Genomic DNA, 27,594 nt, shown 5'->3' on the forward strand with positions numbered 1-27,594 from the left:
AATAACAGCACAATTTTCCCTTGCAATGTGTGGGTCAGTCTTTAAAAGGATGAAGGTTTGCACTGAAATTATCGTGAGGAACTTCTGCAGTTACCAATAGTCCAGGGACTAGGTCACTTACGTGAGATGTTCTTGCACCACCTTATTGAGACAGACATCTGAACTGCAGACTCACAGCTATTATTTAGTCTCTTCACTTAGGCTGGCACATGTTATTTTAACACCTAAGTGGCATTGTGGCCTAGGCTTGTTTTCCATGTGTCAGGTGAGTCCTTTTATCATGGGATGAGCTGTGGCCTGCAGTTTCTCTCTCAAGCTTTTCAATAGACATCTGTTCTTGTACAAAGCAAAAATATTTAAAAATAATCTCTTAGAAATTTTGTGGGGCAGAAAACACATTCTCTCCTGAAGGAAAAATACATAAAAATATTAATTTAAAACTGTGTGTGATACTGCTATGTCTTCTTCATAGACATGATGTGGAGTTCAAAACTAACATTTCTAGGTTACACATTTGCTTTGATTTTGGGCAGGCAGATTAGTGCTCATATGGTTTGAAAAATGGTGGCAAGACTTTGAGATGGTGTTTTAGTTGCAGGTTTCCTGAGGGCTCAGTTGGGCCAAAGCTTGTGCAACTGTTTTTCCAGGCTGCACGAGCGAATCCTGCATGGTACATACCTGGCTGGACACTCAAGAGGCATTTGTGGTATCACTGCCCTGCAGCAACAGTTTCTCTACTGAATGATGCAGCAAGATGTTGGCCAATACCTGGAGCTAAGGGAGACTACATCACAGCTTCCTTCTCATGATCTTGGGAGAAACCTTTTGGTTTCCGCATTAGGAGATCTCTATAAGCTAAAGGCTGGGCAGTGTTTTGTCTCTCAAAGTGTGACACTGTCCCCTCTCTGATCTGTGGATTGACATCCCAGGACACTAATCCTTGCAAAAGCATCTTGCTTTGTCATGTCCAAGCAGACAGGCATAGTACAGGGCCTTAGAAAAGAGTATGAGGGAAAGGTATTCTTTGTCACCTCGGTCCTACAGGGCAGTGCAGTCTGTGGTACTTGCTAATAACTGGGATCTGTGAACAAGCCCCTGCAGTGCCTGGGGCAGAGATTTCATGGAGTTACACACTTGGCTTGTGGTGGGCCTGGGGCAGCCGCAGGAGGACAGAAGACCAGAGGGTGGAGCAGACACTCACGTAGGCAGCAGAGGTCCTAGACGTGAATGAGCTTTTTGTGCAGTGTCACCTACCTGCAAGGTCTGTGTCACTGCAGGGAGGAGGAAGCACTGAGCAGCTACCAGCGGTGATCAAAAGCAGTTGATGAGCTACTCAGACTGAGAGATGATGCTCAACATGATATGCTTGTCCCTTTCCAGGTTCAAGGGAGGCTCCTCACAGTCTCCTTAAGAGGAGTGGCCCCATTGGGATACTTCCTCACCATGAGATGGAGAACAACAAGTGACTGGCTGCTCTTGCAAACTCTTTTCCTTGGACAAAAGGCAGCTCAGTTACTTCTGTCTGCACCTGTAACATGCCCTCAGGCTCACTCTGGGTAAAATCTGATGGCCCTGGTGAGTTCTAGTTTGAAGACACTGTGATAGTAAGGCAAGCCATCAGCCATGGCTTTGGGCCTATGCTTCCTGTGGTAATCTAACAACATCCTTGAACTTTCCAGAAAGGACTGAGAAATACCTTGAAGTTCAGATCCTTTAGTCAGCAGAGCCCTTTCCAGGTCTGCCTTCTCGGTGTTGAGTGTCTGCTGCTTCTGAAGCAATGTACGTCTAACACGGACAAGCCATGCTTGTTTCAGCATGTAAGCAAGACCTGGCAGCCTTTCACACATGACAGTGAGTCATCCTTCCAGCAGGAGAGAGTGAGTCAGAAAGGGCACTTGACAAGCTTTATTTATCAGTCTCCTGTTATTTGGCCCTGGAGAATTTTACTCTGGAAAACCCACCCTTGTTAATGAGAGGCAGTGCTCACAAGTGTCTCATACATCTACCGGCTTTTATTTCCATAGGCTTTGCATGCAGTTTCATATTAGGAAATCACAGCAGTTGGCCGTTTCCATGAATTTTTCTTTTTAAAGGGATTCTGAACATGCCAGCGATATCAGAATAACTTGCCCAAGCTAGGGTTACTGTGAAGAGTACAAACTCAAATGCCTTGGAGTGATGAAAAGAGCCTGGGGGCTCTGTGCAACAGCATTTATTGAGCCCCCATTTACTTTCTTCTCTTAGGGCTGATTTGCTCAGAGCTTTAATTGAGTGCTGCTAGCATGGCCTAGTGTCTTGACTGGCTTTTGATTATGGCTCTGCCACTCATAGGCTCCATTGAGGGTGTGTCAGGCTTTCCAGTGTAAGTGTCTATTTTCAGAAGTTATATTGCTCTGTTGTAGAAATTCATGCCAAGCAGCAAGTTGGCAGGAAATGTCGCAACTTAGAGATGGAAAAAGAGACAGAGAAAAAAAAATCTGCCTGATGGTTAATTAAGGAAACTCTGCCTTTGTTGGTTTCAGGCTTCGGGCCTGAGACAGCGATGGCAGTGCAGCAAGGGGAGCCATCAAGACGTGGGGTGACCATTAAGGGTGTCCTGAGGTATGGAAAGAAGCCAAGTAGCTCAGGTCCATTCTACTTGTGTTGCAGAGGGGTTTGGAGCAGTAAGCTATGAAGGCAGCACTCACACAGCAGCAGGGCTACGGGGCTCAGCAAGCTCTCTGTGAGCATGGCAGGGCCTGGAGCTCTTGCAGGTTCCTTGTCTGTGGTCCCTCCGGTTCCATCCTGTTTGTCTTGTCCTGTTAGGGACAGCATCTGATACACAGGGAACAGGCAGTCTGAGCCTGCCCATTTTCCTGTGCAAGAAAGACATGCCAAAATCAGCACTTGGTCAGCAAATAACAGGTTCTGTCCATTTTTGCTTGGATTCATACGAACATTTTAGCAGTGTTACGCTCCAATGAAATCAGGAGACTAACACATGCCTTTGGAAATGTGGCTTTTCGTTGCCTGGTACTGCAGTGGTGAAAGATGCCAACATGTTTCCTGATCCTCTGCCTTGGGCAGGTGGGGAATATTTTTCAGTCTGCCTTCTTTTCCCTCTCACCTAGACAAAACAGTCCATGAATCCTTGACAGAACCCTAAAGAGGCTTCTCACTGCTCGTGTTTGCTCATCTTCCCTGGCCTCTCAAAGCCAAACTGCACCTACCAACCAGGCAAGGAGAACCAATAGCAGCTCCTTGGTATGGAGAGCTGACACCATCACCTCAGGTGCTCCTCAGCAGGGGATGGGCATGATGCTTGTGATGCCTTTTTACCTCTAGGTGTGCTGGGGGAAAGAGAGCAGCAGTCAGACTGGAAACTGAACCAGGCAGTGATTTGCAGCAGGAAGAGAAGTTGTCAGTCTGGATTTCCTTAAGAAAGGTTTCCAAATGGTGGTGGTATGTGTTCCTGCGCTGGGTAGGACTGAAGTCTGCATCTTGTAGACAAACTGATCTGGAAGTGCCATGTACCAGCTACAGCTCTTGTGGCTCAAACTACAGTATAAATGTTTGCAGTGAGATTTTTACAGCTTGCAGCAAAAATAAAACAAACTGCAATTCACAGAATGTGAAGATATTCTTACCCTAGCTCTTCTTCCATGTGAGAAAGGTTGAAAGAACAGGCTGTAAATATACTGTCATCTGTTGCAGCCTTTCTGTTTGGAAGAGATGTGATAATATGAATGCAGTCTATTCCTTGGTGTGTTCTGTGTTATTTACAGAAAGATAAACACAGTCTTTTTTCCCTTTCTTTGAATGCAGTAGAAACAAACACAAATGAATAGTTTCTGTACAACATTCCCAAGACTGTTGGTTCTGACAAGTCTGACCTCAAGAGAGTCCCTCTCTACATTGCTCCTTACTTTTCCCTCTCCTGTACCAAGCCAACCCAGGCACGTCGGCCATGACCACGTCTGGGCAAGCACAGCAGTTCCTGAGTTTGCCAAGTCCTGCCATGGAAACTAGATCTCTGGGAGAGGGCTTCCACTGTTCAACTGTCTTTACTACATTATAAGAGGGTGGTTATTCCTTCTACTGAACCTGGAAGGGTGTGCATGATGTGTTTCCGACTGTAATGAGATGTGTGGGGATTGTGGATTAAAGACTTGCCCAAAGGCTGCTATTAACATTTTTCAGTGTAATAATCAAGAGACGGATGAGCAACATCTAATTTAGGTGTTCATAGCAGGTCACCTTAAGACAGTGCCCAGATCTCTGTATTGATTGGATTGGGAGACAGAGTAGTGCAGACCTGGATAGGCAGGGAATTGACCCACCCATTGCTCCTTTGTATTCAGAAGCTCTAAGAGCTCTCACACCTGAAGGGCTGTGATATGTGCTTTTTAGGAAGGAGGCAGGTGAGATGTGTGAGACAGTTGTGCTCTGCACAGACAGGAGCAGCTCAGATGCATGAAGTTCTGCTATGGACTGTGTGATGGACTGGTCAGAAGTTTATGGAACAGAATCAAAGGAAGGGCCAACACAGGTAACATTGTGGTAGGCATCTACTGCAGATCACACAGTCAAGAAGACAAAACAGATGAAACCTCTTTAGACACGTGGAAGAATGTCACAGTTTCAAGCCCTGACTTTTATGGGAGATATTAACCAATGTGACATCTGCTGGGCAGGAAGCAGTAGGGCACAAGTAATTCAGGTTTCTGGAGTAGGTTGGGGACGATTTCCTGATACAGGTGCTGGACAGGCTGAGTAGAAAGGTGTCCTGATGGATTCACTACTCACAAGCAAGGAAGAAATGGTAGGGGTTGTGATGGTCAATGGTAGCCATGGAGAGACCTAGAAATGGCAGAATTTAAGATTGTGTGAAAGGGGAGAGAGTTGTGTAGCAGAACAATGACCCTGAGATCCAGGAGAGCAGACTGGCTTGTTCAGGGAACCGATAAGCAACATCCCTTGGCACATTGCTGTGAAGAGTAAAAGGATATGGAGGGTTAGTCTGTCTTCAAGAACTGCCTTCTCAAACCCCACCTATGGTCCACACTGCTGCTAAGCAGGTAGTGCATGAGACCAGCTTGGGTGTACAGAACTACCGACTGAGTTCAAACACAGAAATAAAACGTGTAAGAGGTGGAAACAAACACAGTCAATCAAGGAGCAGTATAGAGCTACCCAGGTATGTAAGAACGGGATTAAGAAGGCCAAGGCTTGGCTACAGTTGAAACCAGTACAAATATGAAGAGCAACAGGAAGGGTTTCTATGGGCATGTTAGTAGTGAAAGGAAGACCAAGAAAATGTGGGTCCACTGCTGAATGGGGCAGGTGATCTAGTGATGAAGGACACAGAAAAGTCTGAGGTTCTCAGTATTTTCTTTGTCTTTACTGGTGGAGTCTGCTCCCATTATCTATGTCTAGTGGCCGAGTTTGGAACAGAAAGATACTACCCGCAGGGGAAGATGATCATGCTGGGGTGACTTAGATAAACTGGACATATACAAATCCTTGGGACTGGATGGGAGGCGGTTTAGATAGACATAAGGAAGAAAGTTCTTCATAGTGGGGGCTGTCAAGCACTGGAGCAAGTTGACCACAAAGTGCATACAATTTCTAATCTTGGAAGATCTCAGAGCTCAGCTAGATGAGGCCTGGAGAAACCCACCCTTTCACTGAGCAGAAGATTGCAGCAGAGTCCAGCAGAAGCCATTTCCAACCTTTTTTTTTTTTTTTCTATGATTCCAGTAGATGTCTGGAATATAAACTTAAACTGAAAAGTCCCTGGAAATGAGTTTCACATGCCTTAAAATGTGCAGCACTGAACGCAACGTGGCCTAAATGCCACCCAGCCCTGAATGGGCCCACAGATTGTGGAAGTATAGAGCAAAGGGTAGTAGTGGTTGTACAGGGACTGCAGCTGATAGGAAGACCCCTAACCTCTTGCTGTGGGGATTAGTAGGGCTTACACAGCGCTCTCTGCTGCTCCATTCTAACCTCTCACCCTTTAGGTGTGCAGCAGGTGCTACAGGACTTCTGTCGTAAACCTCCCAGTGCTCAAGGTATTGGTGTCACACACTCTGAAGTCTTCGTGAGTCCCTAACAGATCTCTCTCCAAGAACCTTGGGTAGGCTGAGACCTCTCTGGAGCGGTGCTGACATGAATTTGAGCAACTGCAGCAGCTGATAGCTGATGTGGTCTTGTTTCACCGAGCTGGCAGGGGTTACAATAGCAGTACAGAGTGCAGTGCAGGACTTGCCAGGGTGTTAGTCACCAGCAGACAAGCTGTCTAAGATCCCTGGGCAAACACTCAGTTGCTAGGGTGGGCTGGCACCTGTGCCACTGCATCTTCACAGCTCCTGGTACTTAACCTAGCAGCTATGGTCAGACATACAGCACACAGACCCCGAGAAGGGACTGGTTTTCTTGCTAGGCTTTTACCTTGTCCCTGAGCAGTTTCTGATCCTCCAGAACATCCTTCAGATGTTGTTGCACAGCTGCTGGTTCAGCAGGTTCACACCCACAGGAAGGCTACCATAAGTATTTCAGGTTTAATGTAGGTTAATTTAGCTTTAATCAGTGTTTTGGACATGTTGCCATTCTTTATTTCAACACTATTTCAGAAGGGCTGCCTTTTAGGCTATTTAATTCTCTGTAGACTTCTGTTTGGAAGCATGAGCAGTTTTTCCAGGCCTGTAGCAGGAGACTCTGTATCTCTGCAAGTGAGACACTCTGTCCCCTGTTGCCTGACCAGGCGGAGCCATAGATGTCCTCGAGCAAAAATCAGAGGATTCCTGAAGCCTCTCTGAGGATGATGAAAGCCTGGGGAATAAAGCCCCAAAAAGAACTGAGCTCAACTTTGCAGTAAGGATTGCACTTCAAACAGGAGTAAGTTGCATGTGCCTACTAGTAATTAAATGGACATTTTATATCATTTCTTTGAACAGTTCCTCTTCTTGAAGTTGAGTTCGAATTATTGGCTGATGAAAGTCCAAATAGCAGTCCCACATATGATCTTTCGACAGAAGTTGTGTGAATGTGGAAATGGGAGAAACCTTGCTGAGAGCATATCTGCATGAAAGTGATAGGCTTTGGTGCAATTCTAAGGGTTCATTTCCAAACAGGGCCTGATTCCTGTGTTAATTTGCACTCGACATGACTACAACCATATTCCTTTTTAGTTTTAAAACCTTCTCTCCACAGTCAGAAACACCTGACTGTTGTGACTCAGGCGCCACTCCGGAGAGGACATTCTCTTCAAGGAAGGGACAACTGATGTACAACAGCAAGCAGAAGGTTGGAAGCAAAGCAGGGAAGCCAGGTAAAAATCCATGAATCAGGGTTCAATATCAAGACTCATTTATTGCCTAAATGGTCTTACTTGTAATACAATAAGCACTACAGGATCAGAATTGTCTCTGGATATTTTTTTAGCAAAGATTACTGAATGATTCCTTTCAGAGTAAATAACACTGTACCCAGTAGAGCTGAGTTATTAGGTGAGAGTGAACATCTCGACTTGGTGTGAATTTTGGATTTCTCCATAATGTTCTAATTTAAAACAGAAAAAACAAACAAACAAACAAAAAAAAAACAACGGAGGAAGCAGTGAAACAGTAACTTCATTGTGTAAAAGAACAAAATTCAAAGATTGAGGGTACTTACAAACACCATTACTAATGCAAAGACATCGCTGTGCCTTTGAAATGAGTTCTAGATGTAAGTCTGTGTTGTCAATTACACTGAAGATTAGAAACATGTCTGCATATTGTATTTTGACAGAATATTCTTCCATGGTTTCACATTCTCATCCAAGGTACCACCCAAGCCAAGCCTGTCCCTGATGGATTAATATCAATGGAGTCACATGCCAGGATTGTGACTCTTTCAGTACTCATTAGTCCAGGATTAAACTGGTATTGAATTGGCCTGGTCTGCAGAACTAGCCCCTGGCTCTCATTCAGTGCAGACACTGCAACAAAACACGAGCATTTCGGACCTGTCACATCCTTCTGTCCCCTCGCTTTCTCAAGCACCACGGACTTGCTCACCCAAACTACTGAGATACATTCAGACCAAATACGCAACTCACCTTAGGCCAAATATTTCTGCTTTGCTTCTGCTTCCCTGAGATCACACTTTTGTATGATTTAGATCATTTGCACCAAATGTAAGCCTCCTTTGGAGGCATGGAACAAGCACCTGGGGTGGCTGGAACTCCCAAAAGGGGCCCTGGGAGAGGGAGCTGCTGGAGAGACCCCGTGGCTTTTGAAGTCACGCGTGCTTTTTGCTTTTCAGGGGAAGACAAGGACCCTGGCTGGTGACAGCAGGTACTCGCCAGCCAGTGGAAGGTACTTTCAGCACACAGCATGGGGTTATTTTGGTCTCACAAAATCCACTACCTATGCTATTTATCCTTGAGAGTCTTTTACTAGCACTGTGTCTATTTATACTCACACAACTATAGCACCCTCCATAACGCCAATAATTCTCAATGCAATGGTATTTGTCGCGGCGAGCAAAAAGCAGAAGCTGTCCCCCCTCAGTGGCAGGCTGTCCGGTGACGTTGGCAGTGTGTCACACAACTCGGTGACTCGTGGCTTGTTCGTACCTGGAAAAGAAACGGAAAGAGGGAGACCAAATCATAGGGCAAGCGGCAGAGGCATTCCCATAAAGGCTTAGTGGTTTTGCCAGGACAATTAAATTTGCTTTACAAGGAATCCGGTAGGTTTAGAGGAAACTTGGAGATCTGTGAATGTCAAGAGCTTCTCAGCCTTACAAGGTAAAGCTGTTAGCAGTCTGCTTTGTGTTGTTACTTCCGGAGGTATCCCATCCTTAGCAAATTCTTCAGCTCCCTCAATTCACTCTTCAGTGACAGCGTTCTAGTTTGACAAAAGGGGAAATAATTGCACCCAACAGGCTGTCATTTTACTCTGCTCCTGGAAGAGGTGATAGAGGGAGGGAGCAGATTCAACATTAGTTCATTAGTTAATATTTACATCAAAGATATGAGCTGGTCTTCTGGCTGACCTCTCAAAAAAAAAAAAAAAGTAAGATTAATTTTTTTGATCGGGACACTTGAAAAAAAATTTAAATCCTATTTGATAATATTATGCAATAACCAAGGCACACAGAGCATCTGGACCTTCATGTTCTGCTGGTAAGTGTGTCTGCCTGTTCAGAGGCACACAAATTTCCTGGCACTGGCACGAGCTTTTTGAGGATTAAGCATTGGTTCCCCAGGCTGACATTCTCCGTAAAGGTCAGTTAGCCTTTCCCGTGTCCCCTGTCAAACTCACTGACACTGAGCCCCTTTCCTTTGCTAAAGATGATTCAAGCCTTGGAATATGCTCTTGACTAATGAGCTATTTTGGTTTCTGAACCAGCAGTTTCACCGGAGCAAGTCAATGTAGCTCTGATTTGAAGTAAAAGGAGCCAACTTTGGCTTTGATGTCCTTAGCTGCTTCGCCAGTATCTGTTTCAGCAAAGCCTCCTAGCAGACACACAGCTCGTATCCACCAGAGTGCTTCGAGCAGTAGGTCCCATTCCAGCTCCCTGCAAGAAGGGACGTAGAGCAGCAGAGGCTGCTTGGCTGAGGTATCTCATCAATATCTCCTTGATGTGAGGTCTCTCAAATACTTCCCTTCTCTCCCTGCCTTCTGTGCCAGCCTCAGTGTCATGCTGTCCCCTGAGACCTTGCTTGGTAAATTCTGTGTAAAATCTCCTTCCAGGCAGATCTTTCCTCCCCGCCGTGCTAATGCTCCTGATGCTCTACAGCAGTCTCTGTCCCACCAGCTCACCACCATGCCATCTGCATGGATGAGGCCTCTCCTTCAGTCCCCAAGCTGGTCAAACCTGTGTTCTGCTTGTGTCTTGGATCAGGTCACATTCATCTTTGAATGGATTCTTCCACTTTATCTTTTCTCTCCTTTGTGGTCAAAGAAATCTCTTTCTTGGTGTATGTCTCTATGTAATAATCTAGGAGAGCCAAACAAATTATAAGGGGTTTGGAGTAGCCATATCTCCCTTTTATAGCTAAAGAACTTGGGCCCAGCAATATCTGGTGTGTAGCCCAAGGCCATAAAGAAAGTCTGTGTCAGAACCTGCAATTATATCCAGTTTTCTGACTCCCATACTCTCCTCTTAGGCATTAGAGCACCTATAATGGCTCTCTTCTACACTGCTCCTTGCACATACTGATGAACGTTTTCTTATTCTATATTTAATGATTTCTTATCATGTACTCTTTGTCATTGTACTCAGATGCAGTCTGACAAAAACATGCTTTCTCTTTACTAAAGCAATGGAAGCATATACTTCTGCTGACGCTTGGCTTCTTCAGCTCATGGACCAGCAAAGTTTTTTTAATTGCTGAGTTGTCCTTAATTCTTGAAATGTGCTGAGACAAGTCCATTCACATAGTGTTTATCTACCGATGAATTGGAATTGTGAACATAAAATCCAGATTTCTTACATCAGTTCAAACATACCAGACATTCTCTAGTTCAGTTTTGGGAAAAAGCTATCATGTTGCTTATGGAGCAACAGTGGATTTTATACATATGACTTACACTCTGGTTTTAGCGTAGGAATATCTGAAGCATGTATCAGTGAGTCATTTGTTAAAGTATTGAATCCTGAAGCAAGGAAATAATTTTGCTGATTGTGTTTCTGTGCTTTCTAGTATGTGTCATGGAAAACATTGGCTATCATGCCAGACTTTGCCTCAGAGGAAGGTCATATTCCTTTAGCACCTCTTGATTAACACAATACCTGAAACTCCCTTCCCTACTTTTAATTAGTAAGCATGATTGAAGCCTCTGTGGGTATTTCTAATAGTTGCAGGAATGCTGAGATAGTGGATATTTACCTGTTCTGGCCTGCTGGGCTGGAAGAACCCAGAAGTCATTTGTTTACATTAAATTTCCATTTCTGGTGAAATTTGCCCACGAAGACTCCACAGCTGAAAGGTGCTGTATCTGCTAACATGCTGAGAAGTGCTATAATGATCTTCCAGATCTTCAGAACTGTCTAATTTTTGTCACTTGAATCTTTCAGGCACCTCCTGTAATACAGAGATAATGCAAAGCCTCATGCACCCTGGAGGAAATGTTGGCTAAGTGGGATTATGTGACGATGAAGGGCCAAAATAGTAGAGCTGTGGATGGTGAGAGCTCTGATGAGCCATGGTCCTATGGCAAACAACAGGCTGAAAGCATATATGAGCTACTCAGTGGAACTGTGTGGAGATGGCACCTCCCAAGCCTGGCTTTCTCTCTGAGACACGGCAGGGCAGAGGTAGTCTGGTGCAGGAGGGCAGTCAGGCAGAAGGAAAGCGGCCACGGCACGGTACCACGGGTATGTGTGCTATGAACCTGTCTGCAGAAGAGCTTGGCTGAGAAGATCTCACCCGTGAATCATGAGATCTGATGGATGGAACTGGGCAGATGAAGAATGAAAGAGCCTTTGGGTGAGCTGGACCATGGTATCCCAGCCACATCCTTTTGCTCAGCCTGTGGATGCTGCAGGGAGCAAGCAGTGCCTCATCATGTCAATAAAGGAAAGCAAGAGCTCTATTGGTGTAGCCACTGTATAACTGAAGGCAGTTACATCAGCTCTGTCCCAACTACCTGGCAAGTCATAGCAGAAACTCAGGATTTCAGCAACACTGTTCAGGGTTCACAGGGTTTTCAAGGGGATTGCCAACGCTGTCCGGTGCTGTTTGCTTTACAACTGAGTAAAAAATGGTGTGGAGGAAACTAAATTGGTAGGGTAGGATTTTATTTCATTTGTGTTGTGATTTCCCAGCTCAAGCTCTTTGTGTGAATATTGGGCAATTTTTTCCATTATTCCTATAAGTTAATTGCGGGAATTTCTCTTTTAACAAACAAACAGACAAAAACAAAACAGCACAACAACCATTTGGTTTTGTTATTCAAGTGAAAAATTATATCAGGATGAATGCATTTATTGTATTAGAACATTTATTAGTTGCTCATTTATTCCTTTAACTATGACAGGAAATTTTCTCTTTCTGATCTTTCCCAGCATGGTTCTGTCTGGGAAAGCTGATAATATCTCACATTTTAACTGCTATTTCTCATCGTGCTTTTGTCAGACACGATGGTTGCAAATGAAAGGTGACCACAGAGGGAGTGGCTAAGAGGTCATTGCTGTATGGGCTGATAATTATTAGTCACGATATATATTGGGAAAGGCTCTTCATACTTCATAATTTTATATGTCACAAAAATAGTTTGTTTTTGCTCTGAGCCTGATAAATTACTGTTTCAGCTGGATAATTGTTGCAGCTTGTTTGATTACAAAATCTTTGGTCATCTGGAGAGTATTTCTGCAGCATGGGTGAGAAGTCACGGTAGTAGCTCCAAAGCTTTATTAGGAAGAAAGTTCTACTGTTGCTGTTTAGCATGGGATGGGCTATGAAGAAGAAGACAGGATATGTCAGAAATGCCAACACTGTAACTGATTTTTTTTGGACATTCTTTCTACTCACATCATAAATAAAACTCCTTTCATTAGGGGCTCTCTATATATAAATTATCATGGGTGAAAAATGTATGGGAACATCTTTCTTCTAATTTTCCCTTCCAAAGAAAATCATATATTAATTAAACTTAACATTTTCTGAAATGCTGCCTGCATATGGGTGTGGGATTGAACATGCAAAGGGCACTCCGAAATGCTTCTCATGCTGCTATTAATAAATAAACCTTACTGACAACATGCATTGACAACATTGTTGTCTACTGTACTCGTTTAAAAAATAATAGTTTTGTGAATTTCTCAGCAATATAGTACAAACATAACTCATGCAAAGAACAGTGGTTCAAAAAGGGACTGAAAACCTCATTGTTTAGTGGAATACATAATCTGCTGACAGCTCTGTTCAATTTGGGCTTCAGACTGTAAACTCCTAGCTCAGGTTTTTTATAATCTTGGTGTGAGCTGACTGATTGAAGAATGGACAATGGAAGGGCAAGCCAAGGGCTCCAGATCTTACTGGCATATTGTTATATCAGATTCTCAATTTTAATTTGCTGTACAAAATGCATGTTTATCCCATGAGCTTGGGAAGAAGAGCTCAAAATTGAGATTTTGATGGTGACAGTCGCTAGTCTGAATTGGCAGCACCTGGAAACTAAAAGATGTGCTAAGAGATGTGAAGAGATGTGGGCTAAGAGATGTGAATGAGCAATTCCTCCCAGGGTGGTGCTAGTTCCCAGACCTGCCCCTCAGGCAGACTCTGTGCCACAGCCGCCAATGCCCTTCTAAGAGGCTGCGCTGAAAAATACAGAAGCAAGAGATGATCCTTTTACCCTTTGAGTAAAGCAGAGATTGGCACTGCCATGGTTATGGTGTTCCCCCTCTGTACTACTGACTTGCACAATTTTCTGAAGAAATGGCAAGATATACTGCTTTGGGAATGATCCTGTCCTGATTCTGGAGGTGCAAAAGATATTTCCTGCCTTTGGCTGAGAGCAGAGAAGAAAAGGTATAGCTAGCACTGCACTAGAATTTTTCTCAGAAACTATTTTTTTAATCAAAAAATATTGATGCACTGTGATCAAAACTGAAGTTAAAGGTCTCATTTTGAAAATTGTGGCAGAATTTTTTTTGTATGTACTCTCTTTTGAAAATTTCACATTTTAAAAAAGCTTATATATATTTTTAACATAGGCTAACTCGAATTATTGGCATGAAATAGTTTGATTTACTCCAAACATTTTTTATGGTGCCCTTTGAAAAATGTTACGTCACCTAATTTATTCAACTAATTCAAACTGGGAAATCTGCCAAATTCTTGAAAATTCTCCAGAGACAGGAAAGGATTATGCTGTGGCTTCTCTAAACTCTAGCGTTGTCTTCATTTAGCCCACTCATAGCTTTAGACATTGGGCAACGACTACAAATATTGACGGATGGTTTCTTTAGCCCTGGGTTAGCCCTGGCCTATTTGAGGTACTGGTATTCTCTCCTCGGAAAAGCAGGTAATGATACACAGCTCACTGAAAGCAGAATTCTTGGATGTCTTTTACGACCCAAGCAGGAGAGAGCTGCCCTCACCCATATTCCAAGCAATATTTATCCAAGATGCTTGCTATTTCATACCTTTTCCTGATGCTAATGGACTCTTTGAAGGAGGATGCCATTCCTTGACCTGTTTCCAGCCTTTCTTCCTCACTGGCAGAGGCAGAGGCTTGTGTGTGACTGTGGTGATGCTCTCTCTTCTCTCTGCAAGTTTCTCTGTGAAGGGGGTCCCTGACAGCCAAAGGAGTTGTGACATTACCATACATTCACCTACACCTTCAACTCTAAGTTGAAACACACGTTTCATGGTCTTAAAGAACAGTTGACTGGCATATTCTTCTTTGATGCTAGCACAGCCATTTAGATTATGGCAGGCTTCTGTCTATGAAATGCCAACACAGAAAGTTTGGATTATTAATACCACCTGGTGACCTCAAGATTTTTAACATCCAGCTCTAATGCAGCTAGCTACCCCCTTTTCAAGAGGTTGTTTCTTTTTATAATCCTACGTGTGACTTGTTAGGTATCGTTTATAAATCACAGAATCATTTTGTTTGGATAAGAACTCTAAAATCATCAAGTCCAACCATTAACGATCAACACTATCTTGGGCACTTCACAGGCATAGTTTATAGCCTATTTTTTTAACTGCATTGAATTTACTTCAACGCTAAGCAGATAGTCCACTACTGTGTAGCTGCTTTTCCAAATTTATTCTTCAAAATGAAAGGAAATTCATCTTATTTTTGTTGTGCTTCTACAGTTTCCCACACACTGGTCTGAACTTCTGGGCTGTAATTCCAAACTTCGAAAAAATGGAAATTATCAATATGACATGTGGCTTTCTCCTGCATTTGAATGTGTAAAACCATCTGGTGGAACATACCTGTGTTGGTTTTTTTTTGTTTTGTTTTTTTACCTTTTACGTGAATATTAACGTTGAGCGAAAGCCTCACTTTCAGTCTATATAGAAAATGTATTTGCACCAAAATAGCCCCTCATGAAGTGTGCACACAGCAATGGCGCTTATAACCAGGCATTTCCTCATTTCACTTTAATTTCTAGGTATGCAGGCAGTTGCTTAAGTAGGGAATTAGCTGACTGGAAGTGTTCTCTGATGGTGAGTGATGATTTCGTGAACATTTGAACAAACCACATGCAGAATACCACAGCTGCAGATAAGCAGAGTTGTATTTTTCACAAGAATATTATTCTGCACTTGCAACCTGAGGTGATGGAGGCCTTCAGTTATTCAGTGCAGAATAGAACCAATGCTATCAACAGCAATGTTATGTCAACAGCATCCTGGCTTATATCAGAAACAACGTGGCCAGCATGACTAGGGAAGTGATTGTTCCTCTGTACGTGGCTCTGGTGAGGCTGCACTTTGAATACTATGTTCAGTTTTGGGCTCCTCACTACAAGAAGGACATCAAGGCCCTGGAGTGTGTCCAAAGAAGGGCAACAAAGCTGGTGAAGGGCCTAGAGAACTAGTCTTATCAGGAGTGGCTGAAGGAGCTGGGGTTGTTTAGCCTGGAGAAAAGAAGACTCAGGGGAGACCTTATTGTACTTTACAATTATCTTAAAGGAGGTTGTTTTGAGGTGGGGATTGGGCTCTTCTCCCAAGCACGAAGCGATAAGATGAGGGGAAATGGCCTTAAGTTGTGCCAAGGGAGGTTTACATTGGATATTAGGAGAAATTTCTTTACTGAAAGGGTTGTGAAGCATTGGAACAGGCTGCCCAGGGAAGTGGTTGAGTCACCGTCCCTGGAGGTCTTCAAGAAATGTGTAGATGTAGACCTTAGTAACATGGTTTAGTAGCAGATTTGTCAGTGCTAGGTTAAAGGTTGGACTAGATGATCTTGGAGGTCTCTTCCAACCTGAACAATTCTATGACTCTGTGCTTCCTTAAAAAGGGTTTCCTCTTAAGTGACTGCCTTGAACAGATTTTATTTTTTTCCAGACTGCGGCTGATCAGCATTGCAATTTTCTGGAGGAAGAGTTGCTCTTGTGAAGTGATCCTGACTGAGAGGAGCTGTAAAACAGGAGTATAAAATCCTGAATGGCATGAAGAAGGTAAGAAGGGAGCAATTATTCATCACTCATTATAGCCCAAGAACTAAACATTATCAACTGAAATGTTTAGTCCGTTTTTAAACTTTTTTCACTTGCTAACCAACTAATCTGTGATGAACCCTAAACCACCGGATGTTGTGGATGTTGAAAGCATACACAGTTCAAAAACTGATTAAACAAGCAGATAAAAAGTCTCCTGCTGTGTATTAACCTTCAGCTGATGAAGTTCTGAAGTTGCAGATTGCTAGAAACTGTGAGGACATATCTGTTTGTTCCTTGCTTTATTTACGTCCTTCCTAAAAGCACTGTTATTAGATGTACATCTTCAAGTAGTTTGCGCGCAGGGGGGATTTTAGGAATAGAACAGCTAGACAGCAATATTGCACACAGCTTCCTACAGTTAGCTGATGAGAGGCTTCCCAAACTGGTGGTTGCTTCGGGACCTTTGTACTCAGTACCCTTGGACTTTCCATCTGCTAATTTCTCAGTGGATTTTCTAAGCCGTAGCACTTGAGCCTTCTTCTCACATACTAAGAATTGTGCAAGGCACAGATCCTGGAAGGGTAACTGTGAAAGCCATGTGGTCTCTTTGCCACTTACCTAGGAATCAAGGCTCAGTTGCAAAGTGCTATCTCTGAACAGCAAAGATGTGATTGCACAGAGATAAATTCAAGTGTTTGCTAATCTGCTTTGCCACCCGATTTAACAGATGCCAAAAACTTGTCTTCTCAGAATGTTTTTCCCAAAGCTCTATTAATTTACTGTTTATTGATAAACGTCAAGAAAACAATGTCAGGAAATAACTAGAAAAGACTCAGGAAAAAAAAAAAAAAAAGGAAAACAGATGGAAAATCAGTCCTGGGAGCATTGCAGCTCCTCGACCATTTCATTTTCCTTGGGTGCCCCCTCGTGTTCATCACTAGTATAGCAAAATGCATTTGGCCTGGCACTGAGAGAAAAAGAAGCATCCAGCTGCTATCACTATCCTTATAAGGTTAATCCATTTCGAAATCCTTTGTTCCCCCTCTATCTAGTTTCCATATGACTTCAGCTCCAAAGAATCTGTGTGCAAATTTGCAGGTTGAATGCATCATTTATTTTGTCTTATTTTGGACAGTCCAGAACCAAAGAAGGTTTCCTCTGTGTTTTGCCCCCACTCCTGTTATGGGCACATCCCAAACTTCTCGTGAGAGTTCAGCCAGACTCTTAGGCCAAATTTTATGATGCATGATCACAGCTGAGATCCCAGAGAGCTGTGGATACTCACATGCTCACAGCAGCTGATCAAGTCAAGGGATTAAACTCTGTGCCTCGTACTTTAACCGAAAATATTTCCCACGCGTGTGGGTGAGTTGGGAGGCTCAGTACACAGAAGGTTCAGCTATGATGACAAGGCACAGAGTCCATGGGTTTTCTCTCAATATGATACATAAGAATCTGCTTCAAATTAGTTTATTTATAGAAGACGACTCGTTCCTTCTGAAAGTGCAGTGATGTGTTATCACCTTGCTCTAGCATAGTCCCTGCTGTGTTGTTCAGCATTATCAGGAGCAGAGTGGGATTCCCTTGCACTCCCACCTGTTTTTGCACAGCCCATTTGCATTCTTCCTACTGTTGTATGAGCAGTAGGAAAAAAAATATATATTCTATTTTTCAAGCGAATGAGAATAGTTCCTCTCTTTGAAACCCAAACACCCCTCCGAGGTGGGGGGAGTTTGGGGTTATATTCGGGGTTCCTGCAGACACAGTAGGAAGGAAATCGGTCAGTCTGGGCTAACAGACATCCTGATCACCAGTTTTTATTACACTTAGAAGTGAAAATAAGAGGTATGAAATATGATGGTAGGTGAAATAGAAAACAGGTTCTTTTCTCCTCTTGACCAGAAGGGCAAAATAGTGCAGGGACTGGGGTTCCGTCAACACAAATTTTTAATCTGTCAGTTCTAACTCGAATTCAAGCTTGAGATGGCTTACTAAAAGGTTATTATGCTATCCTAAATGGTATTGGTCAAAAAGGTTTTAGTTAATCCTCTTGCAAGCAGAAAGGACAAAGATCTTACAGTGGAGAAGAATGACTTACATTTCGGCCAATAGAAGATGACCAAACATTTGAAATATTTAAGGGCTTTTGTATAAGAAAACTTTCATGAGCAGGAGGCAAAGGACACATTTCCTTATTCAGTATTACATTAAATAAGCTTTTCTTTTTTTTTTTTTTTTTTTTTTTTTGCACAGCAGCTGTATGTGATACATTCACTGGGGCCCTCTGCTGGTCACATTCAAAATGAAAAACTCCACTTCAAACTTGTTTGGGACTCCCAGGAAAGACTGGTAACACTTAAACAACCAAAACACCACTAATTTTGGAGTGGGGATGCAAAATTTAATTCCTCGTGGATCATAAATACATCAGCCTCTACTTAAGTGAGTTAAGAATGAACATTTTTAGGGAAAAGTATTTCATAACTGTTTCCTGCAGGGTTTCTTGTGTTGGTGCTGACTGTCATAGAACTGTATGATGAATGATCTGGTTTGGTAGTTGTCAATTAAAATGTTCTGATACTGCAGAGACTTTGCTGAGTGAGAAAAAATATATATATATATATTTTTCATGGGGCTTTCTCCTCCTATAAATAACAAAAATATTTGTTCAGGAATTGTATCAGGAATATAATTTCCTCTGACATTATCTACATGGTGTATAAATTTGTGAGATTTCTGCATTGGGCTTGTGTATTTCTAATGCCAACAGCTGAAAGTATACAAAAATACTGCTGTGGTATCTATTCTGCTCAGTTTTGGTGAGTGGAATGCCATGCTAGTTCATGACATATGGGTTGTGTGATAAAGCAAACAATAACCCTGGCTGAAAGTGTATTTGTTGGGTTCAGGAATGAATAACCAAAACAGTTACAAAGCACTAGACTTAAATGCTATGGTATCTTAGGCAAAACTCAAAGTACCTTACTGAAACTGATTCATTATGACCTGTAACATTTTTACCTATTTATTATCATAGAATGGCCAAACAGATTTGATTGATGAAGAATTTTTGAAGCATAACAGAAGCATTATTTTGAAATATGAGTGTTGTAGCCCCAATTTTATCTTCAAGGGAACACAAATTGGCATACAGATGAGAAAACGAGGCCCACACTTTTCTCTGCCGCGTATTTTTACACAACTTTTAGTTAGTGATGGCGTGTACACAATTTTTAATTATTATGGGCTTGATGGCATGTCAAGAATAACAGAGAGCAGTCAGGCATCTGAACGGGTTGCCCAGGGAGGTGGTGGAGTCTCCGTCCCTGCGGGTGTTAAAGGAGAGGTTGGACGTGGTGCTTAGGGACATGGTTTAGTGGGTGACATTGGTGGTAGGGTGATGGTTGGACCAGATGATCTTGGAGGTTTTTTCCAACCTTAATGATTCTGGGATTCTTTGATTCTATACCACTCGCCACCCAGAGTGCAAATTTCCTTTTTTAGTGATACTCTTTTGTCCACAAATGAAACTACCTGGGTGGGAAGGGCAAAGATTGGCAGAAAGGAAACGTTTTATCGTACAGAAACCGTGGCATGAATTTACTAACAACTTAAATAAGCTTAGATAAGAAGCCTATGATGAAATGAACGAAACCTAGGGAAACGAGTGAATCTTCATGGTTTGCCTACAGCCTGCGACCTCTCACTTTCCCGCAGCTCAACATGAAAGGCTGACGGGCTGGCTTCGCAGAACATTTAAAACACCTGAGGAACGCAGATATAACAGCCCGGTCGGTGAGGGCCCCCAGCTGCTCCCCGCAAACACCCGTGTGAGGTGACTCCCCCGAGGCCCTACAGGCGCCGCCCCGCCGCCATTTCCTTGCCCCCCCCCGCCCCGAGAGGCGCGGCCACGTCTCGCGAGAGCCGGCGGGGGGCGGCCGCCGCCGCGCTCCTCCCCGTGCCGGTACCGGCGAGCGAGGCCTGTGCGGGGCCGGGCCGGGCCGCGCCGGGCGGCGGCAGCGGGGGGCGGCGGGGCCGGGCCGGGGCAGGGCAGGGCAGGGGGCCGCGATGCCGGGCGGGCGGGTGTGCGCCGCTTGCGGCTGCTCGGAGATCGAGGTGGACTCGGCTCGCGGGGACGCGGTGTGCACGGGCTGCGGCTCGGTGCTGGAGGACAACATCATCGTCTCCGAGGTGCAGTTCGTGGAGAACAGCGGCGGCGGCTCCTCCGCCGTGGGGCAGTTCGTGTCGCTGGACGGTGAGCGGCGGGGACGGGACGGGACGGGAGGGGCGCACGTGGGACGGGACGGGGAGGGACGGGGAGGTGCTGGGGTGGGGACAGGGACAGGGAGAGGTGCTGGGGGGGGACGCGGAAAGGTCCGAGGGGGTTAAGCGGTAATATGGAGAGAGGGCGTTGTGGGGGGGCAGGAGAGTTATAGGGGGACAGGGCAGTGCCTGGGGGTGGCAGTGCTGTGGGGATGAGGGTGCTGTGCTGCAGGGTGTGGGGGAGCGGGTGCTGAATTAATCGGAGGCGTGTAAGGGGAAAAGGGTGCTGTGCAAAAGGGGTTCAGGGTCAGTGCACGAAGGATGGGGTGCTGTGTAGAGGGGTTTTGGGGACAGCACGCGGAGAAGAGAGCTCTGCAAAGCATGGGGGGGATGTGGGAACCAGCGCTGCGCCAAGTGGGAGAGGGGCACTGCCTGCTGCATGAGGTGGGGGGCAGAAGTGGGTGAAAAGGAATTGGGATGGATGGGGGAAGGTGCTGTGCGAGGTGGGAGAGATGCTTCGTGTGTGGCAGGACTAAGTGCATGAGGGGCTGGAGCTGTCTGTGGGGTGGGCTGGTTGTGTGAGGGAAGGTTCCGTGTGGAAGGGCTGGCTGCAGGGGGAGCTGGGAGGTCTGTGAAATAATTTGGGGTAGGAGATGGGACAGTTAGGTGGCTGATGGGCAGAGGGAGTGCACGGAGGCACAGAGGTGACGTGGTGGAGGCAAAAAGAGGCTGGAAGCAAAGGGTGAAGAGTCTCATTGTGTAAATGGGTGGGTTGGGGTGTATCCCTGGAGGGTAAGGGATGTGTGCATGGAACAGGGCTGCATGCAGAGGATATGGCGTTTGGAAGAGGGTAGAAGGAAAATAGGTGTGGGGAGTATGTGTAGGGAGAAAGAAAATGCAAGAAACATGGGAAGGAGCCTTGTGGAGGAGCTTAGTAGTGAAACAAGGGGCCTAGAGGGCTATATGGCTGTGGGGAAGAAAGAGTCATTGTGGTGGAAAGGGCAGCACTGCATGGTGGAGTTTGTAGTCTAGGGTTCCTCTAGATGTGTGGTGCCATTGCCATCTTCCATCTCAGGGCACTGGCATTACATTTCTTCTTAAGCTTCTGACTAACTCACGTATCCTACACTTTTTCTTGTAGTGATGTGGGGACTACATTTTTATGGGCTTGTGCTGCTTTTTACCTCCCACCCAAAATTATGCAGGACAGATGGCATGCAAGCTAGAACTCATTTTGGGAGCTATGAAAAAATATCAGGAGAGAAAGAGAGAACTGTACTGGACTGAGGTTCTTTCCTCTTTGGGCTGAGTTGCACAGCAGTTTTTGAAGTCCCTTTAAGGGACGTTTTGTGCAAGTCCTGGGATGCTGTAATTGGCTTCTCTCTTTAAATGGACAGTGCAGTAATGAATTTTGAATAGATAGTTCCTTGGTCTTGTGTAAATAGTTACCTATTATATGTTGCACTGAAGAATAACTCTAGCACCCATGAAGACATAACCACTGTGAAAATAGGTGGGTGTGTAAAAGTGAAAAGCTAATTGGAGCGCATTCTCTAGCATGCTTATGGTGGCTTTATCTGGTTGGCACAAGGTGTGGCTGCAGGGTCTTCACTGTATGTTGATATTGTCATCTTCTAGCACTTAAGTCCCCACATGCATTAATGTTTGCATTTTGGTGAAGGCTGTTTGTGAAAATAACAGAACGCGACTTTCAAACTAATGTTGATGTAGATTTGCAAAGTTAACGCGAGGATGAGTGAGAGGCCCTATTTCACACAGTAAATGTTTTAAGAGAATTTGGGTATGATAATTTATATAGGTATAATTTCTTATGTTCCAAGACAAATGCTTCTGTTATGTCATGAATATTTTTTCTCCCTGATTTTTAAACTGAGTAATACAAGCTAATCTGAAAAGATGTATTTGAGCTGTAGTAACAGTGTCTTTGTGATGTATGCTTGTCTATTATGCTTGTATGACATTGATTTAAGTACTTGGGAATGAGGATGAAACTTCTTTCCTATATAAGGAAGACAAAATTCATTCTTCTCTGAGTGTTGTCCTCTCTGGATAATTTGCAATGGAATGTAATTTTCTTTTAATGTGTTTGCTGAAAACAACATTTTCTGGTAAGCTCTAGCTTTCAATGATTCTTCTGACTATATAAGCAGGATTCAATCAAAGTTACCTGTTTTTAACTTCTTTTCTCATCATCTCTGTAGGCTTTTTAGCGCTGTGGCTCTGAGGGATCCTCAGCGTATGAAATGCCTTGGGCTGAGTTTCCTTGGACTGCGGTCTGGTGTTCGTGGGCAGCCCTACAGTGTGGAGTGTTGCAGTGTTAGAGGTGCCTGGGCTACTATTTTTGAGACCCCGATTTCTGATCAGTAGGGGTGGGGGACTCAGAGACCATTGCCCAGGTTTTGCAAGGTGTGAGGGCTGTCAGGTTCTCTGGCGCAGAGCTGGGATTTGAATGGGTCTCTATGTCTGAGGAGTTTGGATTTCCTGGTTGTGCAACAAATCTTGTGAGATTCCCAAGCCCCTCCAGGCTCCATAAGAGCCATTTGTGTGCTAATATATGTAGAATAGCCATAGATGCCTTTATTCATTATTTATTTTCATATTCAAAAAAAAAAGGAGGAGGAAATGGAAAGCACTGAGATATTGTTATTGACTTCTCTTTGGTACATCTGGCAAAACCTTTTATTTTGTCAAGCTGCGTGTTAAAGATTCAGAATCTTGCATTTCTTTGCTGAAAGAGGGAAGAGGCCTGTGCTTCTCAGTATTGATGCAAAACGGCCTGTCTACCTTGTGCCAAGTGCTTGACAGTAAGCCCAGCAACTGACACCTGGGAAATCCCTTCTTTTGTTCTGGTAGGGTTGGAAGAAGGCGTGAGATCACAGTTACGTTTCCACAGGCAGTACTGAAATTTGGATGTTGTTGTGCCTAGCGTAGGAAGCCACAGCCTCAACACTGATGCCTTTCACAGAGGATTGGTATGGCCAGTACTTTCCAATGCCCGTGTGTGTCTGTTTCATTCCTCAGACAGTTTTAACAACTGAACATGGGTGTGCTGAGAAAATGAGGGGATTGGAGTGAAAGATCTTAGTTTGCTGCTGAAGGGAAGTTTTTGAAAAATGTAGGCTAGTAAGTCAGTTGGGCAAAAGGACAGAAACAGTGAAGGACAAAACAGGTGGATGTACAGGTAAATATGGGGGAAGAATGTTTTTTGGCAAGGTGAAGTCATGCCTTGCAGATTTTTTGGAGCTTTCTAAAAAAAGTCAGTAAGTATGTAGACAAAGAAGATAGTTGGATTTGCAAAAGGAGGTCAGCAAGATCCTTCACCGGGTGCTAAAGAGTCTGAGCTGTCATGGATAAGAGAAAGTTATTACAGAGAAACTACTTAAACAATAAGTAACATAGGCTATAAATAAATAATAGTAATTCTCATGAAGGAGGTGGCAGTGAAGTTCCACAGACATCTGGGCTGTCTGATAATGTGGAAAAGAGTTGAATGTTGTGTTAATGAGACTTGCTGGCAACGCTAAATTATTTGGGATAGTAAAGACTGTACAAGAACCAGTTTCTACTAGTAGTCTGAGTAGTAGGATAGCACATGGGATTAAGAGTTGTTTGAGAGTTAGGATTGTTTCTTTCTTCCATGTGTGAGATGATGGAATTTGGACTGGTCAGTGTAACTTCAGAAAGAGGTCCTTCAGGGTTTCAATGGATAACTATAAAAATATTTAGCTCAATGTTCATTCACATTACAAAACAAATAAAATGCAGTATGGCTAGGGTAATGTTAGAAGTTTTCAGGAAAAGACTGTAACAGTGCAAGTCACTGTTCTGTATCCGCAGCACTGTCTGCAACTTAAATACTGTGTGCAGTTCTGGTCTCTTCCTCTGTTTTCCTCTCCATCCTCAAGAAAATGTCTAGTAGAGCTAGAAAAGATAGAGAGGGAGATAAGGTGATCAAGAGGAGCGTTTCTGCTCTTGAGAAATGACTGAATACACTCATCTTCTTCAGACTGGGAAAGAGATGATTGGGAACGTGATAGAGGTCTGAAATAGTGTACAATATCCTCGTTTCAATGAGCAATTGTTCAATATCACAATGCAAAAACTGGGGAGCACTAAGAAAGCTACCAGCTAGCTTTTAAAGGTAGCAAGTAGGATGTTCAGAAGCATCAAGAGTGGTTGTTCTTTGTTTTATTTTTTTTTCTTCCCAGAAAACAAAACAGCCCCCATTTCATTAAATTGTGAGTCTTAAGTGGTGGATGTTAAAAGTTCACATGGGTTCAAAAAGGACTGAACAAACAGGACAAAAATGGTGTTGCCATTAAGAATAAGATACAGTTTCTGGCTCAGGAAATCCATCTGCCTTAGATCTCTAGAATCAGGGCAATTGCACAAGAGCTGTATCATGACAAGCTTTGCTCTTAAGCTTTGTGCTTGTAGGTATATTTGTTAATGGTCACTACCTTTCAGAGGCAGGATACTGGAATAAGACCTTTGGTCTGGCTTGGTGCAACTGTTCTTCTGAGTCTACAGAGCAAGATTACGTTTTTTTCTGAGCTCTACAAAGATGCTTTTTGAGGGTTTTAACTGTCCTGTTAAAACCTGTCTAAGAATCTGAGGGCAATGGTTTCTCAGTATAAATGGTGGGTGTCCCTCAGTATTAATATTGGTTTCTTTCAGCTTTTGTTTTGGGAAATAAGAACAAAACTCCTCCGATGTTGACAATTATAGATACGTTATCTCTTGAAAATACTTAACTAAGTGATCTTCTTGTGAGAAGTTTATAGTAGAAATATTTGCGATTATGGGAGAGTCTTATTATTAAGTGTCCAGATATCCAGACTGCAAGACAGAAATTCGTTTAGAGAAAGGTTTATCAAGTTGCATATGCAATACTTTGTAGTTGGGATCATGAAATATTCCCAATGGTAGTTGGGGGTGTTTATAAAAGCACAATACCTCATTTTAGAAACACAAAGAGCGTGCTAGGCCATGTCAGTCCTGATGAGACACCCTTTGGAAATGGGCATGATCTGGCTGTCTCAGCATGAGATGCCAGTGCTCTTCATTGCCATGATCTTGATGGAAGAGGAGAACATGGTTGCAAGTTAGCTTAATCCCACAATTTTTATTACTCCCCTCTCAGGGAGTGGTGAGTCTTGTCTTGTGAAGCACCTGCCTCTTGGTGTTTGGTGGGCTGGTAAGTCCCTTCAGTGCAAAGGATACCATCTTCATGCTCTAGGAGGGAGCTGATGTGTATCTATCTGTTGATTTCCTGGTAGGAAAGTCCTCAAAGCACAAGCTAGTGAAAGCTTTGGTAAGCCCCATGCTGTTCCAGTTAATTGCACTTTTAAATTCTGTTGCAAGTGGTCACAACCAGGTAAGAACCTAGCCTCAACTCTTAATCCTGGCCATGTTATTCTCTTGAAGCTTGTGAAGGCCATGCATAAGAGTGTCATTCTTGAACTTTATTAAACTGTTGATTCAAAAGTTTGCAAGTACCAGTGGAAGAGAGTTGTCACGTCCATTTGAGCTCCAAGGAACTGTTATTTGCACAGAATGTGTGCTTTTCCTACAGGAATCTAGTTTTGAAGAGTAACAGTTCCATTTATAATGGACAGCAAGTTCAGACTCTCACAAAATCGTCCAAAGAGGTTGCTGTCTCTGTCTTTGTGCCAAATTTGCAAAGTGTTTGAATTAAAATTCCTCATTTTCCTAATTGAAATTAATGTAATCTGTTTTTTCTTCATACCCAAGTTTTTAAGACTCCTATCAGTCATAACATATGAATGCATCTCAACACTGAAGTACAGTGATGCAGGGTCTGAGAATGAGCTACATTTCTACCTCCTTGTTATCCTGTAATTGTACACAGGAAAAAGGAGCTCTACTGAGCCCTTCTCAGATCTGCATAGATTTTAGTCACTGCTTTTGTAGAAAGGCAAATTGTTAGTTGTATGCTGCATCTGAAGGCAGTGTATCCTCTGATTGCTCTTCTACTGTGTCTGCATAGGAGTACGCCAGTCTTGTGGTACTTGTTGGGAGAAACTGCTTTCACAAGTATTTTCCTGGAGGCTGACAGGAAAAATAAGTACAAAAGCGAAGATTGTGTGGGGAGGAATGCTCAGTGTGGAGCAGACTTTGATAGTCCAGATCTCTTCAGATTTTCTTTAAAGAAGCTGAGAAAATGGAAGTCTAGGGCTTCAATCTGACACTAATCAAAGGAGAAGAAAACAGCTCCATGCTGATGCACAAGCAGTGCAGCAGCGAGCTGGAAGACATAACTGAAAAAAATCAACGTTGGAAGATAGCACTGCAAGGCACACTGAGCTTGTGATCCTGAAAGATAGTGTGCCTGGGAAAGGCTGAGCTTTATGTTTCAGAAATGGTCCTTAAATGCTTGGTAATTAATTGAGAGAAATAGCATCTGATAAGCTTCGTAGGAGTAACCCATAAGGCAGTCTGGAAATCTCATGGATCTCTGTGTGCAGCTTCTTGGTGGGATGAGAGCTGTCAGCTTCAAGACACTACGGAACTACGGATCATAGTGGCCCTGAGCAGCATCCACCTGTGACCCAGGACACCGTTTCAGCCCCCCTGGTCTGTCAGGCTCTGTCCTGGTGAGGCCATGGCAGGGCTGGTCCCCAGCTCGGCTGTGGGCCCCCCCAAGCTCACCTGAGGGCTGATGTCCTAGCCTGGTCTGTGTGCCCCTTGGGCCCAGTTTGGCCATCCTGGGGCTGTGTCTGACACCGGTTTCCCTCGTTGGGCCTGATTCTGTCCCTCAGCCACAGGCTGGTGTCCTGCCTGGCTGCAGCTCATCCTTGGGCCCATGGAGATGCCTGATGACCTGGGCTGGGGCTGCCCCTAGCCTCTTACAAAGTTTGTGGTCGTATCTCTTGTAAAAATTTAAATCAGAGTTATTTTGCATAAGCTTTTGACTAGCTCTTACTTAGCATTGTCTTCCCTAACCAGCTGCCTATTTTTACAAAACTTAGAGAAACTCTGTAGTTTTGAGACCTCTACCTCAGTTTGTGTTGAGGTAAAGATCTCGTCTTTGCTGTGCCTTGTTCATTTGATGTCAGGTTTAGTCAAGAAGGTAAATGTGGAGTTAAGTGAAGAAGGGACTTTGCTCAGATATTGGTGGCTGCTATAAAAAAAAAAGTCCCTGGTAGGTAATGGAGGTGGTGGTGTTTCTAATTGTTTTTATTCTGGCTG

The 27,594-nt window shown here is 43.8% G+C and overlaps 1 protein-coding gene across 2 annotated transcripts in view; it reads left to right on the forward strand.

Annotated features, from left to right (window-relative positions):
• Nucleotides 1–16,008: 16,008 nt before the first annotated feature.
• Nucleotides 16,009–27,594, forward strand: part of BRF1 (BRF1 RNA polymerase III transcription initiation factor subunit) — a 174,540-nt gene continuing 162,954 nt past the window's right edge. Inside the window, exons 1-2 of one of the 2 annotated variants that reach the window (XM_040557923.1) lie at nucleotides 16,009–16,116; nucleotides 18,352–18,540. Coding sequence is in view for 1 of the 2 variants with exons in the window: in XM_040557922.1 (XP_040413856.1) it covers nucleotides 20,167–20,353 (187 nt within the window). In the remaining variant the exon portion in view is untranslated. Of the gene's footprint in view, nucleotides 16,117–18,351; nucleotides 18,541–20,128; nucleotides 20,354–27,594 lie in introns of those variants that run through there. The other variant, XM_040557922.1, reaches the window with a different exon arrangement.

Source organism: Cygnus olor, chromosome 5 (genome assembly GCF_009769625.2).
Source record: "Cygnus olor isolate bCygOlo1 chromosome 5, bCygOlo1.pri.v2, whole genome shotgun sequence".
NCBI classification, from domain to species: Eukaryota; Metazoa; Chordata; class Aves; order Anseriformes; family Anatidae; genus Cygnus; species Cygnus olor.